This window comes from Centroberyx affinis, unplaced genomic scaffold (genome assembly GCF_046629955.1).
Source record: "Centroberyx affinis isolate AG114_WGS23_722 - 3 ecotype Tasmania unplaced genomic scaffold, CSIRO-AGI_Caff_v1 ptg001058l_1, whole genome shotgun sequence".
In the NCBI taxonomy this organism is placed as follows: domain Eukaryota; kingdom Metazoa; phylum Chordata; class Actinopteri; order Beryciformes; family Berycidae; genus Centroberyx; species Centroberyx affinis.
This window is the reverse complement of record NW_027279609.1, coordinates 648742-665969: the sequence shown is the minus strand read 5'-3', so window position 1 is coordinate 665969 and position 17228 is coordinate 648742. Positions and strand designations below refer to the sequence as shown.

General features: G+C 42.4%; 2 protein-coding genes across 3 annotated transcripts in view; both read right to left on the bottom strand.

Moving 5' to 3' along the window:
• Positions 1–3179: 3179 nt before the first annotated feature.
• dap1b (death associated protein 1b) lies at positions 3180–5846 on the bottom strand. The gene is made up of 4 exons (XM_071523058.1): positions 5699–5846; positions 4233–4329; positions 3956–4019; positions 3180–3787 (listed from the first exon to the last, which is right to left on the bottom strand). Exons 1-4 carry the CDS (start codon positions 5766–5768, stop codon positions 3671–3673), a joined length of 348 nt encoding a protein of 115 aa, XP_071379159.1. The 5' UTR covers positions 5769–5846; the 3' UTR covers positions 3180–3670.
• Positions 5847–9018: 3172 nt separating this feature from the next.
• pkp4 (plakophilin 4) overlaps positions 9019–17228 on the bottom strand; it is a 64371-nt gene continuing 56161 nt past the window's right edge. For both annotated transcript variants that reach the window (XM_071523065.1, XM_071523066.1), the window contains 10 exons: positions 16700–16817; positions 15808–15999; positions 15283–15456; positions 14780–14930; positions 13584–13776; positions 12990–13074; positions 12452–12569; positions 12127–12267; positions 11270–11334; positions 9019–9266 (listed from right to left, as the gene is read on the bottom strand). In XM_071523065.1, coding sequence (XP_071379166.1) covers positions 9021–9266; positions 11270–11334; positions 12127–12267; positions 12452–12569; positions 12990–13074; positions 13584–13776; positions 14780–14930; positions 15283–15456; positions 15808–15999; positions 16700–16817 — 1483 coding nt within the window. In that variant the 3' untranslated portion in view covers positions 9019–9020. The remainder of the gene's footprint in view (positions 9267–11269; positions 11335–12126; positions 12268–12451; positions 12570–12989; positions 13075–13583; positions 13777–14779; positions 14931–15282; positions 15457–15807; positions 16000–16699; positions 16818–17228) is intronic.

Genomic DNA, 17228 nt, shown 5'->3' with positions numbered 1-17228 from the left:
CCTTTAAGGTAAAAGCATGAATTAAAGCTTTTCTGAAAATATAGCCTAATTGTGTTTACATTGGTGGTTTTGCCTTGTGATGATAAGGCAGGATGTCAAAGTCTACCCATATATTTATTTACAGCTGCATCACTGGGTGTGGTGTAGGCATCTTTACTACAGCATTTAATAATACCTTTTTCTATAAATCCTGCAGTATACAGGGAAGCAAACACTATTTAATCTCTGAAGAATTTATAGCCTAATTAAGCAAAAGTCTTCATGTGCACGCATCCATGCCCACTAGATTATTGTAATATACAGTATCACACGCCAACTCCATTACTGGACTCGCCCTGGGTCTGGTCTCTGAAGCTTTCTGTAGAAATAAACTCAGCTCATGGGTCTATAGCGACCTCATGAGGTAGGAATATTTTATGTTGATTATTTTATGTGCAAAATTAATTTCACGAAACACATGTTCAGCAACAAAAACATCAACATCGGTTATTGTAAAACCATTGATTATGCTTTTCAATTTTAATTATTTCTGTATTGTTAATTGTGTAGGCTACCCTAAATGAGATAATCTTATTGAGATCATTTAGTAGGTGTAATTCTTGGACACACAACCTGCCTACTCTCAAGTGTAATGTAATGATACATTTTGGGACTGCACACCACATCTTCCCCACTTCTCTGTGTGAGGCAGGGTTATATAGTTGGTCTGCAGTGTTTTCTCAGCAGTCTAGTGGCTGTCACAGGGTCAGTGAGGCTCTTCAGATGGCTGGGGATGGGCAGTCACTGGCAGTGAAATGCACCATGTCTGCAAGTCAGAGGACCACCAACTGCTCCAATCCTCAAACAGAGCTGCAGAGGTCTCTGTACTTCATACACAGATGGTATCAAAGGCATGTGTGAACAGCATGAGCATCACAGAGACTTTAGGGTCAGCACATTCTGTTTGCAAGGCTATCATCAAGTGTTTTCTTGGCAAACAAACACACAGATATTGTTTGAGGACATTCAGACGCAAACGTGTACACATAGACACACAAACACACAAGAGAGTGCGGGCAAATGTGCGCACATACAAGTTGAAGGCTTTGGGAGAACAGCTACTTAATTTTACAGTTTCAGGGATGACCAATGAAACATAACTTAGCAACAAAGACATAACACTGCAAAGTCAGTGTTTGCATATGCATAGTATTACTCAGATTTGTTCATTATCCATGCCCAGGTAGCCAAACCCCTGTGGATCAAACAGTCTCAAATACAGACTGGAGGATAAAGAACAAAGCCAGCAACACCTCCAGTTTTAGCCCAACCCCACCATCTGGTGGAACGGACGTTGGCTTCGAATCTGACAGTTGTTGAAAAACACTTCTTTGCAGGGATAGCTCATCTTGCAAAATGCCTCGAGGTAGTGCTGTAGCATATCTCAGTGTTTCTTGCCACCCATCAGAGTTTATTTTCTAGCAAAGACATGGCATGGCAGAGACAGAAGAACAAAAAGTGTAATATAAGCAGGCCAAGGCATGGAAAGTGGAAACTAGTGGAAATTGTTTATATTCTCGTTTGGCTCCCTCAGTCCTCTATCTGTCTCCCTCTTTCCCACCTCCTTTACAATGCATCCCAGGACTATAATTCATGAATTATCTCAGAATATGATTACAGACCCAGGAACAGTTTACCTGTAAACCCTTATAGGCTTATAGTTACAGCCACGACTGTTAGGCTATATTTTCTCAACCACATACTCTGCACCATGCACATACTAGCACCATATGGTATGTTTTTTTTCTATTACATGTTGGTATGACATAGGCGTGTCAAAAAGGATTACATGCTAGTTTCTGCATTCTGTCCTCCTTCACAAACAAGGGCACACCCACTCAGAAATCCAATGGAAAACCAAAAGGTGCTAATACTGTTTCATACTCATGGGTACAGAACACACCTACGGTATGTGATCCTAAATCAGTAGTAGTAGTAGTAGTAGTAGTAGTAGTCATGCTTTGAAGTTTAGAAATATGGGCTCAGGTTATTCATTCCCAGACTCCCAGACTTACCTCATCGTCACTCCTCTTCGCTCCATAAGTCCTTTCCCCAATCAACACAAAACTCAGGCACCTTTATTAGAATGTGTGTACTCCTTCAGATGCTGCATTTTAATGGATGAATTTGGCCTTTAAACAAAGCAGGGCAGCTCTCATGATTGACAAGGCCCAGTTAGCCTTTATGGCATTTCTCAGAGTTCTTCCATTCAGACTGTTTGGCTGAGTTCGTCCTCTCAACAGGGAATCCTTTGTAGTGACTATGAGTGATAGCCTAAACATGCAGAGAAACTTCCTACAAAGACACATTCAGTTCAGATGATGTTAAAAAAAGGCAGTTTGTCTGACAAATACCATACTGCAGGCAAGTCATATTAGGAGTTTAGTTGGACGCAATACCATGGACAAGTCATTAGAACTACATGATTACACCAGGGAATTTATTCTAATGTGCAGGAAGAATTACAGAATTAAATACAATTTTGCTGCCAATATAAGGCTTAAAAATGTAGGTGAGGGCCTATTATGAATAAGTTAAAATTCTTATCTGATCTATATCTTTAATGCTTTTGATTAATGGGTTCTGTCATTTAATAGTATTCTAGTGCAGCCTATACTCTTTATACTAAAAGGTTTTGTTTTTTCTTATGTATTATATGGTTAAAGATGTTGCAGTTGTGTAAAATGATAGTACGTGAGTAACGGTGTGATCATGTGATGTGGATTCAAGTCTTGTAATTTGTATCCAAGTCTTTTTAAACACCTGTGATCTACTGGTGCAATCGGTAAGCAAACCTGAGGAAGCAACAAGCGTAACGCGTTGTTCGCTCCTTAAAGCCTATTTCTGCAAATGCTACAAGAAAAATAAAGATGCGAGTATATTGTCAAAGTCTAACAGTGTGCGGTTTATATATACAAACATCAGCTTTATATGGCTTAAAAATGTAGGCAGTAATATTATAGAGCATGTAGATGTGGAGTTAAACTGCACCAGTTTTGAAGGCCAAGGCTCACTGACTTCCCAATTTATGGATGGGCCCATTTTGTAGCCTTCAAGTGTAAAAACAAGCATTTGCTGCCACCCAGTGGTCATTGACACTTACTGAAAAACATAAATCATTCTGAGAGAAACAATTGTTCTGGTGATGCCATGCAATTTCTTTTATTGTATTCAAGCTATTAACAGGTGCCAAGCAATTCATAGTGAAACTTCACTGAAAACACAAAACAAAGTCAAAAGCCTCACTTTCCCCGTCAAACAACATACTTATAACCAAATGCCCATGTACTTTTAGCTGACTGGTGATTACAAAATGCAGCATTTCTCACACTAACACTATAAAAAGGAAGGCACGTTAAATGCTGGTTTGTAGTAATCAGAGAAACAAGAACAGTAACCTTGTAAAAGCTCAATATTCTTCTAAAAAAGTAGCAAGACCAGCAAATATAGAGCTTGATGAAAGCTTGAATCCTTTCTACCTTTTCCCAAGAACGTTTAACGTTGACACTTCATAGACACCCCGTCGGTCCCCTCATGTGTCTCAACACTTCCTGTTTGTCTTCCACAGTTGACTTCACATGGTTCCCCTCACATGGATCCCCTGAGGGCCACTCTCTGAACACATGCTAGCTCAATACTTCCTAGGCTGCTGGATGAAGAAAGTCCTGGGCGAGTGGGGCTTCTCCACCGCAGGGCGCACCTTGCTGTGCCTCACGCTGACTGGTGTCTCTGGAAAATCGTGGCCGAGCTGCAGAGACGTTGTCAGAAGAGGCAGAGGCAATACAGAGTTTATTACCCACAAGCTTCTGTGGCACAAGAGGCACTGCGACTAATCCATTCGCTCAGCTGGAATGAACTGGGGACATGCACGCCGGGTAAGAATTGACTTTTAAAAATGGAATCAGTTTCACTTTACCTTATCGAGAGTCCCCGCCAGGAGGATACTAACTTGTTGCATCCTGTTGGAGGTGGCAAGGGACCTACAACAAGATCAGGGGTTTTAATGACAACAAAACAATAGAGGAACTTAACCTTTAAAAGACAATATTCAATAACAGCAGCATGACGTTCTAAGATTATCCTATGGTTCGAAGCAAGATCCATTTCACCGTTCTTGGAGATTATATTGAGTTATAAGCAATACTTCCAACAGGTATTCCTTTATAATGTCATGCTGTAGCTGCATACGGTACCTCAATTTATCAGGTCTCTTGGTGTCTTTCTCTGGAGTCCCATGGGTGGCATTGTCTTCCAAGCTTTTCTTGGCCACTCGTTTACCTCCAGCCTTCACTGTTGACCCAGAGGAGAAAACACTTTATTAATGTTATCTAGGGGAAAAAAACAAAAACTTAACTGAAACATAGTTGGATGAAGCAGTATGCCATATGCCTGTTTTACAGACTGTCAGCTACTCAGCTGCGCCAACTTTTGAACGTGCCAGTGACAACAAGGGAAGCATGCAGACCAATATGTGGGGCAGCGAGGATTATTGTCTGCATAATGAAAGCATCTTCCAAACACCATTCTGTAAATATGGGTTTAATTAAAACTGGCGACAGACAAGAAAATAAACCCATTTCCCCTGCAACACAATCATTATAATCCACAGAAAGAAGGAACAAAAATGGCCAATAATGTGCTTTAAATGAGAAAACCATCCTATATGAAACAACAGCTAACAAAACCTCTGCAATTGTGCTGCTCTGACAACATTTTTACAATAATGTTGATTAAAATATTGTATAAGTGACACAAGTTTGAGGGCAGTTCATGGCTTGCCTGAGATTTTGTTATGGAGCCCAAGCTGAGTGTAAGAGTGAGTATTGACTTACACAAGAGACACGTAGCCAACGTGAAAAAAAAAAATGTGGGGCTGTTCTTTAGAGGCTACAGTTTACATACTAAAAACTATTTCTATTGACTCCTTTATTCTAATTCAGTAACATAGAAGTTGCAATAGTAGTTAGATTTTCAAAGTACGTTAGTTAAGCCCATTTTCAGTTAGGGACGCATACAAAATATAGGGAAACATTTGTTTACTACAAAAAATAACGAGATTTAACAGTTCGTTATTTAGGTTTTTTTTTTTTTTTAAATGTAGTAATATTAAATCATTAATAGGCATCAGTGCAAATAATGAAAACCTGCATGACAATTAAACCTAGGAACCGTGCTCCTTCGACCACTGATGATGAAAGCACACTGTGTACCATGAGCACCAGACTGTTTTTCTCGCATCGACGCTGTAAAGTACTCTGGCTTACACAATGTAGGCTGCTCATGTTAGCCAGGCAAGGTAGGATGTTACTATAGCAGAAAAAAACACTTGAAATAAATTGGATGCGAGCATATCAGTAGAGCAATTAGTTTACCGATTAATGTAAGGCACGACCACAGGAGGATTGCAATCAACAAACCGGTGTGGCGACAATGATTGGATTGCAACAGTGTAGTACAATGTTTGTCTTTCAACTTGCGAAAACGACGAAGCGCAAAAATGCATGAGAAAAGTTGGTAGTGTTGAACAAGTTAATGCATCCTCGAGCTGTACACGGACTCGCACTGGTTCGACCGAGCAGCGAAAACAACATCAACGCTTTTACTGAATGTGGTAAAAAATTCAACACTCCGCTCCAAATGAGTCCAAATAATAGCCTACCTGCTGGAGGATGGCCAGCTTTCAGCAAAGGAGTCTGCTTCACTCCAGATTTGGAGAGTTGCTGCACCATTTTTAAAACTTTCTCAACAAAAGCAAAAGCACCAAACACGACGCCCACTCGGTTGTTTTTATACTGAAAGAGAGATGACGTCCTGCATGGCTAATGCAGGAAGCCTGCGGGCTCAGCAGAGTGGGAGTGTAAATTCATCACAAAGAAACGCCTATCTAGAGTATTTCTGACTGACGTGAAGCAATTACTGAAAATTGAAACTGAAAAGAGCCACAAGAGCCACAAAATGTCTTGCATTGTTTATCTACTTTCAATTGAATATTTACTCCTATACTCTTTTTGAGGGACATTGTCACTATTTTCTAATGTGATATGTGATCTGTGTGATGTGAGGCAAAATTATGTAGGTGTCTTACAAATCAATCCATAGGGACTCCAACTAAAAGCCAGCTCAAGAATCTGACAAAAGTTATCAAATTTTGGGATAGCTATACTGAAACTACCTTACATGTGTTTTTGGGACTGTCCACACACCCAAAGCTTCATAAATGCATATTTGATTACAGACTTTGTTCTTTGTAGTTCAAATATATATTAGGCTATTTGGCTTCTGTCTCATTATGGGGGGAAAAAGTGGATACTTCCGAGCAAAATATTATACTCACAAATGCAAATTCAGTGATACACAACCTCTTTTAGTTGTATTTGTACGACTTTTAACACCACCCTCGCATACCCATGTTTATGCAAGTTTAGGCAAAGAGACAAGGACGACTCTACCACTGTCGTAATATCATTAAAGCTTTTAGAGTTTAGGTCCAGGGAATCAAATTCACCTCACAACCTCCTGCTTCTACATTTTTACCACAAGAAAACCCACAAATCATTACGCATAGTTTGTGCAGTAACCTCATTCTGTATTTTTTTTTTTTTTTTAAGACAACACAGTGAAGACTAGGTGGAAGGAGAGGAGAGGGAACTTAACTCTTACAATGTGCTGTCTCTCTCATTTCCCCAATTATCTAGCCTCACTTGGGTCGTAATTTCTCAAACCGGTTTCTGCGTGAGCATCATTACCTAATTGGGACGCGCATGGTCATGGAGCGCATATTGCTGAAAAATTTTGACTTTCATTCCAACATATCATTCATTGTCATTCTTTAATAGAATTCAAAAGCACCGAGGGATTACAGGGCTGAGGGAACAAAAAGCCTGACATTAGAGAGAAATTCTCTGAGGAAAGAGTGAGCTCAGAGAATACAGAACTAAAGAGGACTGAACGGCATTATCCAGAGAACTAAGACACTGTGTGCACATGCTCCACATCTCCACCTAGCGAGCAGTGTTGATATTTATGATCGGCATGACGTGCTGACATAAATATTCATGATCTGGGCATGCGCTTTGCAGGCACACCCATGTTCAAAAGGTGCACTGAAGACAACAGAAAAAGGGTGTGTCCTTAACTTCTTTGAGAAGCTTCACTCTTTCATACAAGCTCTTGGTGTTAAATTGGAAAGTTTACTAGACACAACATAGCTCGCCTAAAAATATACCTTTCAATCCTTGTGAATAGATTTATGCATAGCCCGTTGTTCATGCATGTTTGTGAAAAATCCTATATAGTCAGATGTTAAAGTAGGCTAGTTAAATTCTATTCAAGTCTAAATACATTTTTGATATAAAAATGTACCTCAGAGGTTCTACAAGATTCAAATGATATAGATACACAATGTACATAGTAAGATACATACAGTAACTGGTCATTAGGGTACCTTTTTACATAAAAGACAATATATGTAGTTTACCTTCACAGAATGCTGTCCCTTTGACAGGACAGAACAACCATACTGATATAGTATCTTGTATTCTGTGAGTATAGGATAATACTGAAATACTGTGTGCAATTATAATATGATTTTTGAAAATAATGAGATAGGATTCTTTATTGATTGTGCTCGGCCCTCTCCACATGGAAGTCAAACTGCAGGCTCAGCTACACAACAGCAGCTCTGCTGTTTGTGTGGATTCAGTGTGTGGCTCAAAGACACACAGGGGCTTGAATCCAGGTCCTCTGGTTGAAGGCCAGTCGATTCACCTCCCTGCTGCCCATGCATGAATGCCCTGATGATTCAGTCTGACCAATGTTCGTCCATGTATGTCCATGTCCTACGTATAAACCTGATGAAATGAAATGAAACATTTTTCTCACAGTGTCACATTTTTCTCACGGAATATGTGCAAAGACAAGATGTTAGAGGAGGATGAAGAGGAGAGGAGACGAGTTGGAGATCTTCTTGGGCCTAATGTTCACATTTATTTCTGTTGGGGTGCATAGGAAATGCCAGTGAACCCTTTTAAAGGTGAGGAAACGGAATAGAAATATAAAAAGATATATACAGTATATATATATATATATACTGTACCTGTAAAGTCACAAAAAGATCTGCAATTACACACCGTTTAAAAAACAAAAATGAACTTTTATTATCTTTGCATGGTTGTGTTAGGATGCCATCTTTTCCCACATCTCTTAATGTCTTCACATATTTATATATCTATAGAGATTTAACATGGCACAAGTTTTTTGACCAGTGCTGATGAGTGTAAACCAGGTAACATGTTATTTTTTCTGTATTTACAATAAAATGAAGGAAATGTACAAGACTCCATGGCATACACAACTTCAACATTAAGTACGAATACAATTTGATCCCTCTGTACAAACTAACATCATTAGTTTACTATTAGTTTTTTTTTTTTTTACAGATATGAGTTCATGATCCATTTTGGCTTCGGCACATACACATACACATTCCCCATCTTGACTCATTTTCGCATACCCTTCCTCACATGACTCACACCTTCACCATGCTATCACAGCTACGAGTTTCATAAAGAAAATAAAACTAACACCTAGACAGAGCGGGACGCACGTCTCTCACGATAGTGTCCATCAACAAAACCCCCTGCATGATTCCATCTGCTTTTAGTAAAATAAAAATAAAAAAACAACAACATTCCTTGATTTCCTTCTTTGGCGCACATTCCATCTTTCCATCTGCCATCGCTCGGTTGAACTCCTCCCCCCACATTCACTTTAAAAACAAACACACTCACAAAGAAAAGTTCATGAAAGAGTTCATCAGTTTTAGTGTGGCCCTCCCCTCCATCCCTCCCTCCCTCACCTCTGCTGCAGGGTGAAGATGCTCCTAGGCATGGAGGCTCACACGCCCTGACCTGAGAATCAGGGGTGAAACGTAGGAGCATCTTCACCCCCCCCCCACCCCCCCACCCTTGACATCCCCACACCTATACCCAGGAGTCAGGAGAGCCGGGGTACTGCTCTGCCCTGTAGGAAGGCCTCCGTGTGCTAGAGTAAAAGTCCACATAGTTGGTGGTGGATTTCAGTCCGTGAGGCTGGGAGCTGTAGTCTACTGTGGGAGGATAGGTGATGACCTCCTCCATGTAAGGGTCATCGTAGCCATGAGGGTGCTGCAGGTACATTCTGTAGGTGTCGTAGTTCCTCCTGCTCGGGTCCTCCGTGTAGTACATAGGCTGCAGAAAAAGAAAAAAAAGGCAGAATGCTATGATGAACTGGTTTTGACAGGGACGTGATGAGGAGCACAAAAGAGCAGGAAAAATACAGGAAAATAATCTTCCACTTGACACGAATGGGAGATTTATGGCCAGAAAACTTGAAAAACATTCCTGTTTGCCAGTATTATACAATATAAAGTTGTCTATATTGCTGTATACATAGTACAATAGTGAGGTGTAATACATATACATAATACATATTGCAAGTAGTTTGTAACATCTCAGCAGTTTCTTCGAAATGCACTTTTGTCTGGCTGAGATTTATCAGCCACCAAGTTGATCGATCACCTTCGACTCAGCAGGCCTCTGACAGCTAATGCAACAGATAACTGCTTTCATCAAGATATATGATAGAAATCCTGAAGATAGGTGGAAATGTGTTTGTCTGAAATAAATGGGGTATAATATCCTGACTGTCCTCACGCGTTAACTGGTCTGCCTGTGATGGGATGAAGGACACAAGAGAGCTCTCTCTTCCCCTCTCTCCTTCCTCCTCCCTCCTTCTCATTGTGGCTGTTATCTGAGTGGGCACGCATGGATGTGTCCCACAGTGACAGGTGCCTGAGATGCACCCAGACCATCCCTATTCCAGCAGTCACATTCACTCTTGCTCAGACAAAGGCTGATGTGCTGGGTCACTCCCGGCGCCCTCATTCATCCGCAGTGAAATACGTGTCAGTCTCCTTGTATTAGTCTAGTGGGGTGGAAGAGCTGGTTCTCCTAGCCAAGTTTATACAGTGCTGTGGAGGGATCTAAAACAAGGGTCTTGCATCAATACTATCCAATAACTCCTTGAAGAAACCCTTACTTTCTAGGAGTGAGATCACACCTACTGTTTGTTTTCTTTGGTCTGAACTATAGTGGAAAAGTGTACTTATATTTGGTTCATTTAGATTCACAATGCCCAACTAGAAGGCACTCAGTGGAGCGCAAACCTCTGCCAACGCTGAACAATTTTCCAACTTGCAAAGCTGCAGCCTCCGTAATGGTTTATGTTTTCCTATCATTTGTCTTCGGATTCAATTTTCTGAGAAAATAGCATGTGAATGCAATGCTGTTTAGCAGCTGACTTGGAAGTCCCAGATGTACTTGAACAGAGCATAATAGATGGACAAAAAATGATTATCATCTAAAAGGTGGAAATCCTAGATCCGGATCATCACCAAAATCTAATCAAGTGATTCTTGGTCCAAAGGCTATCTGTCCCCCAAGATTTCAGCCAAATCTATTTGTAACTTCTTGAGATATCTTGCCAACAAACAGAAAAAGACAGACAAAGGTGAAACCATTACTTCCTTCCAACGTCATTGGCAGCGATAATTACAAGCAAACCAGAGCTCGTAAACAAAAGTCACATGCAGCTTGTTTATTAGATAGAGTTTTGGGAATCTGTCATTTTGGTAGGTTAGAGATTTTGGCAACTGGGAGAGTAAAACACATCCGGATTCCAGTCACTGTAACTTTAGCTAAGCATGATGAACTCGTCTGCACTCTTTGCCTGATTTTACCTTCTGTGGTGTTCATACCAGTTAAGAACACATGAAGAAAAAGAAGAATATGAGCATCAGACGAGACTGCGGTTTGCCCTCAGTTCATTTTGTTGTGTTCTGTTTTCCAAGCATGAGTAACTGCCGGCTATCAGATGTCAACAGCCGTCTCCTTATACCCATAAAACAATGCATTTTGGGGTTGTTTCCTGTCGTTGCTTTGAATCAGATTCTCACTCCAAACAAACTGCACCGCCTGAAAATGTGTTTCTCCTCATTGTTACTACATCTCATTGTTCTGCCCAGATGCACTGAACTAAAGGATTAAATGCCCCGGAGTTCAAATAAACCGCTTCAAAACATACTTGGTGTGAGAAGAATCTCATTGGCTAACCTGGTTATGCTGAATCAGTGCATACTAAGAGAATGGAGAGAGGAAGAAGAAGTAGATTTATGTGGGATGATTATATTCACCTGTGTTCTTCTGGGCTCCTCTCTTGTGGGCGATGAGTAGTAAAATGGAGAAGGCTTCCCAGACCCTGGAAAAAAATATGAGTATTGCTGTACATCAAATGGTATTACCTGCCGCAAATACACTTCATAGCATATCAGTGAAAAAGTCTACACATCCCCATGGAGCTGATGTCTGTATTTTGATAAAGCAGGATCAAGTAGTGCTATGCGGTGCTGGGGAGAAGAATAACACCAAATAATAGAGTTGGCTACTGCTGTTCTGTTGTTTACATAGCCCATGGGATGGGTATTTTCCTTGGCACTTTATCGGACCAGCGGAATCCTGAAACTCAATTTCCACTTCGCTATGTAGTGCACGGACTGTTGAGGTTGCAGGTCATTCTGTTTACTCTGCCCTCCCAGTCCTCCAGCCAGCCAGCGTGGGTTGGCGAGGGCTCTTGTCTGGCTGTAGTGCGTCTGGGCACCCCCACCACCCCACCACCCCCACCCCACTGCCCCTGCCTGCATGGTCCACCTTGGGCCCACTAACAATGGCAGCTTTGTAGAGTGCCCAGAAAAGAGTGCTCCTTTTTAAAGTAGCTGACTGTCTAAGGGCTAGCAGGCCTTGGTGGGGCTGATAAGAGATGGTGATGGTGGTGTTGGCACAGAGTGGAGAGAGGGCATGGAATCTGCTTGGAGCGTTGTGTGGGATAAAATGGATTACAGCCTTCACAGAGAGGCCCGGAGGGCATCCTTTGATTACAGTCTGGTGCACATAGCTGATATGGTTTGAATTAAATTCCAAATACTTTACTGATATGCAAGCTGTACGCAGCTCAGTGGCTGCCTGATGTGTGCAGTGTGCGTGCTTAGAGTACCTGTGTATTGGTTTTTATGGACATTGTTGTCCCCTTGGTAATTATAAAATTGCATAGTTGACTGTGCCCTCTGATAATCTCTGATAATCTCTCTATGCTCTTTGATGCCCAGCATGGCAGGAGACGAGGTGGCACTACCAGCTGTGAAGAGAAAAACATAAATTCCAAAATTACATTCCAGAGCGTCTCTTGTTTCACTGGCAGTGTTTATGTGTGGACTGCACTATTTTGGTCTACAGTCTTTGGTATTTTGGTCTAAGATACTGTGATTCATCAGCACCTCTACAATTATAGTGTGGTAAGGCGTGAAGCCAGCTGAACCTACCAGGGTGGTTGACTGGAGACATCTGTATGGTGCTGGTGGGGAGGGTGGGCTGGGACTTGAACCTATCCCGTTCTAGTGTTGACACTGGAGTGAGGAAGTGGTTTTGGTTCCATCCATCCTGGCAGCACAGAGGGAAAACATGGTGGTTTGAAGAACAAGAACAATGTTGGATGCTGTTAAAGTCTTTTGTGCTTATTATTTGATGCCTTGGCTTTGTGTACACTGCCAATATTTGAAAACTTCCTGTGATGCACCACATGAGGGCTGTGTTGTTCACAGTGGACCCTGATTCTTAAGGGTACAGTTACCAATTCATTAGACCATCTAAATCTTGGGTATATTCACCAACTAATGCAATAACCATTACTAATGTAAACAAACCTTTTACAATTTCTAATCACATGTAAAAGTCATGTCTTGCAGTCCTACAGTCTCTCCCAGTATTAAAAGCACAATTAATTTTGATGAGTAAAATGTCCACTACATCGTTTGACTGTGTCTCAACAGGAGGTACCATACTGCAATCCAATATCCTTACTTTCTTATAGATGGTACGCAGATCTCTGTACTGCCACAGTGTGTTCAGCACCTGAGCGGCTGCCTTCACCACCTTCATAGAGTACCTGGGAGACAAACAAATATACTGTAAACATGTTGTCTTTGAGTATTTATGATTAACTTCAGCCCCACGTTAGTATGATTGAAGGAAGAATGTGCCTTCAGGGCGTTTCAGCCCGGAACACTGTTGAATATACAGTAGGCTAGAAATAGCTGCAATTCCACCATTCCACTGGGAGGTGTAACCTCAACACATACAAAACCACCTTCCCTTTGGCTATGGGTTCTCCTTCTCCAAGCATTTATAGGTATGTGTGCGAGTGTGTGTGTGTACGTGCCTGCATGAGTGTGAGTGTGTTTGTGTAAAGATCCCAGGATGTCCAGGACACACTGTATGTGCCAGGAGTCACTTACATATGGCTGATGACTCTTACGTGTGTGTGTGCGTCAGCGTGTGGGTTTGAGCACGTGCGTATGTAAGTCAAGTTTGTACACACACACACTCATTAAAAGCTGGTCGGTAAAGGTTGCCTCTATCGGACGTTCCAAACAAATATCTGCTGCTGTAGCACACCTGTCTCCCCTGCCCTTGGTGATGTTGACCAGCTTCTCGATGCCGCCCGTGTCGGCCAGGGCCTTGGCGTTCTCCATGTTTTTGCTGGTGACCTCGTGCAGAGTGCAGCAGATGGCTGCCACCGTCTCGTCTGACAGCAGGGTGGTGTTTCCCCCGGGGAGACGGTTGACCAGGTCCCTCATAGCGTACTTCCCTGGAAGGGAGGGAGGGAGGGAGAAGGGTGAGAGAGAGAGACAGTGATGAGAATGCAGAAAGCCATTAAAGGTTAATATATTGACATGCAGCTAATAGATAATCTAGGTTTGTGGGGCTTACACACAGAATATGGAGGGGGAAGGATGGACACTTACCACATGCAGAGACACTCACTCTTTTTATACATGTTACATAATGTATTAGTGGATGTCTGCCACGGTGACCTAAACTGCATTATGTACTTTCTATATCATGAATGATATATTTATTCTGCTTGAGGCTGCAGTGAGGTAGGTGTTTTTCCTGAATGACATTGCGTTATTGGCCCAAGGGCGTTAGATTCCATGCATCCCGGTGTTAAAAAAGCCTTGTTTCCCCTATCTGTCCTTCAGCAGAGCTGCATTGCTGAAGGACCCAAACACACACACACACACACCAAAAATACAACCTCCCCCCTCTCTGCCTACAGGCGTCACCCCTGCCTTGCTGGAACTCTAACTCCTCATTAATTCCACACAGTGAGCACATAAAATCTTGTTTTTCCTGAAATGAGACGGTTTCATGAAACAGAGGGGACTGGAATACCTTTGGAGCTTGACGACGTGAAAATAATATTCAGTAGTTAAAACAGTTCAAGCATGTGCTGGTCTTCTGTTACTGCATTTAATTTTTAAACTTAGTGTTTCACCTTGTTCTTGTCCACAATAGGTATACTATGCAGAACATGGCACAGTTTGGCGCTGCATGTGTTGAATTATGGCCATCAGTATAACTCTTGCATTGTCAGCGTGTGACTGCACCAATGTCACAAGGACAAAAATCCTATACATTTCTTGTACTTGGCAATTGTTTATGTTTCATATATGGAACAAAGCCAATCTGTAACATATATTCCAGTCCTACTAAGTACTCAAAACAACTGCTATTACAATCTGAAAAGCTAATTGTTAGGCAGCATGCATGTCAGTGCAGATCAGTGCAGTACAGTATTGATTCCTCACCTATGAGTTCTTTGTTCCTAACGTCCAGTGCCATGTTTCGGAGGGCGGTGGCGACAGAACACACCACCCGGTCGTTATCCATCCGCAGCAGCTCCACTAGGATGGGCAGCCCCTTCTCTTTACGCACTGCTGCACGGATGTACGCTGCAAACTACACACACACACACACACACACACAAGGGAGGCATTAAAACTTCAAAAGGGTCTAGACACCATATGGGACACACTTTGTTGAAAATGGATGGTCTCGAGGTGTGCATTTTAGCATGTGAGATGCAGAGTGTAAAATTGACGTCAGCTTGACTAACAGAGAAGGAGGTGAGCTGTTAAATCCTTTTTAACAAGCTGAATAGACAACATGTCTCCGAGGATGCCACATTTACCAGTGCTGCTACAAGACAGAGAGAGAGTGTGTGTCTTTGTTTGTGTGTGTATGTGTGTGTGTGTGTGTGTGAGCGAGCATGCATGCGTGGGCACACAAAATGCAGACATCCGTACTGTACCTTCCAGTTGCCGGCCGACAGATTCTGCAGGGAGCCAGCGGCGCCCTCCAGAGTGGCCGGATTTGAGCTCTCAGCCAGCAGAGTCAGGTAAGGCTTGACCACCGCAGGGTGCCACAGCATCTCCGCCCCCTTGGGAGACTTGGAGAAGCCGGGGATGGGTCCCACGCCATCCCACTGGGCACACAGACACACAATGTTCAGCCCGGTTTTATACATGACTGGTAGGCAGCACTGATGCAGATTGTGCTTATGGAGTTTTTCAGAAAGGTGTGACTGTGCAGAATATTTGAAAAACAGTTTGTTCCTGTGTGGGTTTCTATGTATGGTTTGTACAACTTACAAATAGTTAAATTCCTATCCAATTTGAAAAATAAATCTGCCTCATGCATTTCTTATACTGCTGAGTATATTTAATTATCTGCAATGGTTGGCAATAAATACAGATGTTGAATGAATATGTGCAATGAAAAATGTTGATGCTACTCTGACTATTGCTATAACCTCTACCCAAAAGGCCCGACTCACTGTGTCTTCCTGCAAGCTCTTTTTCTTCTTCTTTTTCTTCCTGCCCCAGCAGCTGGAGTCTACCTCTTTACTGGGCGACTCGCTGCCCAGCAGGCCGTCCAGCTCGTGCCCCCCCATCAGTCGCGAGGGCGGCATCTCCAGCTCCAGACGATATGACAGGTTCCTTAGAGTGCAAATACAGTTCTCCACAATCTGATGGCAGGGAGGAGGAGACGGCGGGGTGGGGGGTTAGATATATAGAAGGGGCTTTCTCAATCACCATCACAAAAGGTTCAATACAATAAATGCTGCACAGCACACTACAGAATCTACAGCCAATGTGTGGTACGCAGGCCTGGTTTTTGCTGCGGTATAAATCAATTAGGTATGGAACCCAAGGGTCTCCAGTTAGAAAGGAGATCTGGACCCTGACAAATGGATTTAATTCCACGCTGTTTGAGTCTGTATGGGCTATGCCTCACAGAATGTCAATGAGCATATCGGCGTGACAAAATTATGGGGCCCAATTCCCAGGGGACAACGTTCTCTACATTACAGATGAGCCATTTGACTTTTCCTCTGTCATTTTACAGTGCACAGATGCATGTCTGGGAGATTTGATTTTCATTTTAACTGCTAGCATAAGGAAACACACCATGTTAATATATACCGGGTCAATGAGCTATCGGATTCCGAATGTTTACCGTTGTGCATCTGTGGGTTGTGGGTTGGGTGACACAGGACATGAAATAGTCGTTGCTGGCTGCTGGAATGGGTAATTTAGGCACAGGCAAAATGATTCAAACTGGCTGGGTAGGGTGTTTCCCTGGAGCCTCTCATCATGTGGCAACATGTTTTCCCCTTGGCTAGGTGTGTGTGTGTGTGTATGTGTGTGTGTGTGTGTATATAATACCTTGCTGTCGAAGTCAGAGGTGTTGACACAGGCTTTGATGACATAGAGTAGTGAGTCGACTAGGCCCTCACAAGTGCGCATCTGTTTTCTGGCCTCCTCGCCAGCCGAGCTCAGGTTCCTTTCAAACAACACACACACACACACACACACACACACAAACACACACAAAGTTAGGCCTTTGATTTGGCTTTGCTCAACAGACAAAAGAGTGACTCTGAAATATACATAAACAAATACACTAAATGAGAACCGAGTGTGTGTGTGTGTGTTCCGCTTGAATGTGTTGTGTGGGCTTTACCATCCCCATGCAGCATCCATAATGTATGAAGTGAGTGTGTGTGTGGTCTGACTGAAGTCATTATAAGCACTTTGCTGAGTAAATAAGGAACTAACCGAGTGTGCTCACATGCATGCACACATGCATACACGCGCACACACACACACACATATACACTCATGCACCCGCATGTAAGTGCATGTACGCACACACAGACACACACATTCAGCTCAATTGGCTGTCACCAATTAG

Coding starts and splice junctions, on each gene's coding strand:
- dap1b (XM_071523058.1), bottom strand. CDS start 5,768: ATGGTGCAGCAACTCTCCAAATCTGGAGTGAAGCAGACTCCTTTGCTG. Junction 4,020..4,232: donor AAGAGACCTGATAAATTGAG/GTACCGTATGCA, acceptor ATCTTGTTGTAG/GTCCCTTGCCACCTCCAACA. Junction 3,788..3,955: donor TGGCGGGGACTCTCGATAAG/GTAAAGTGAAAC, acceptor ACGTCTCTGCAG/CTCGGCCACGATTTTCCAGA.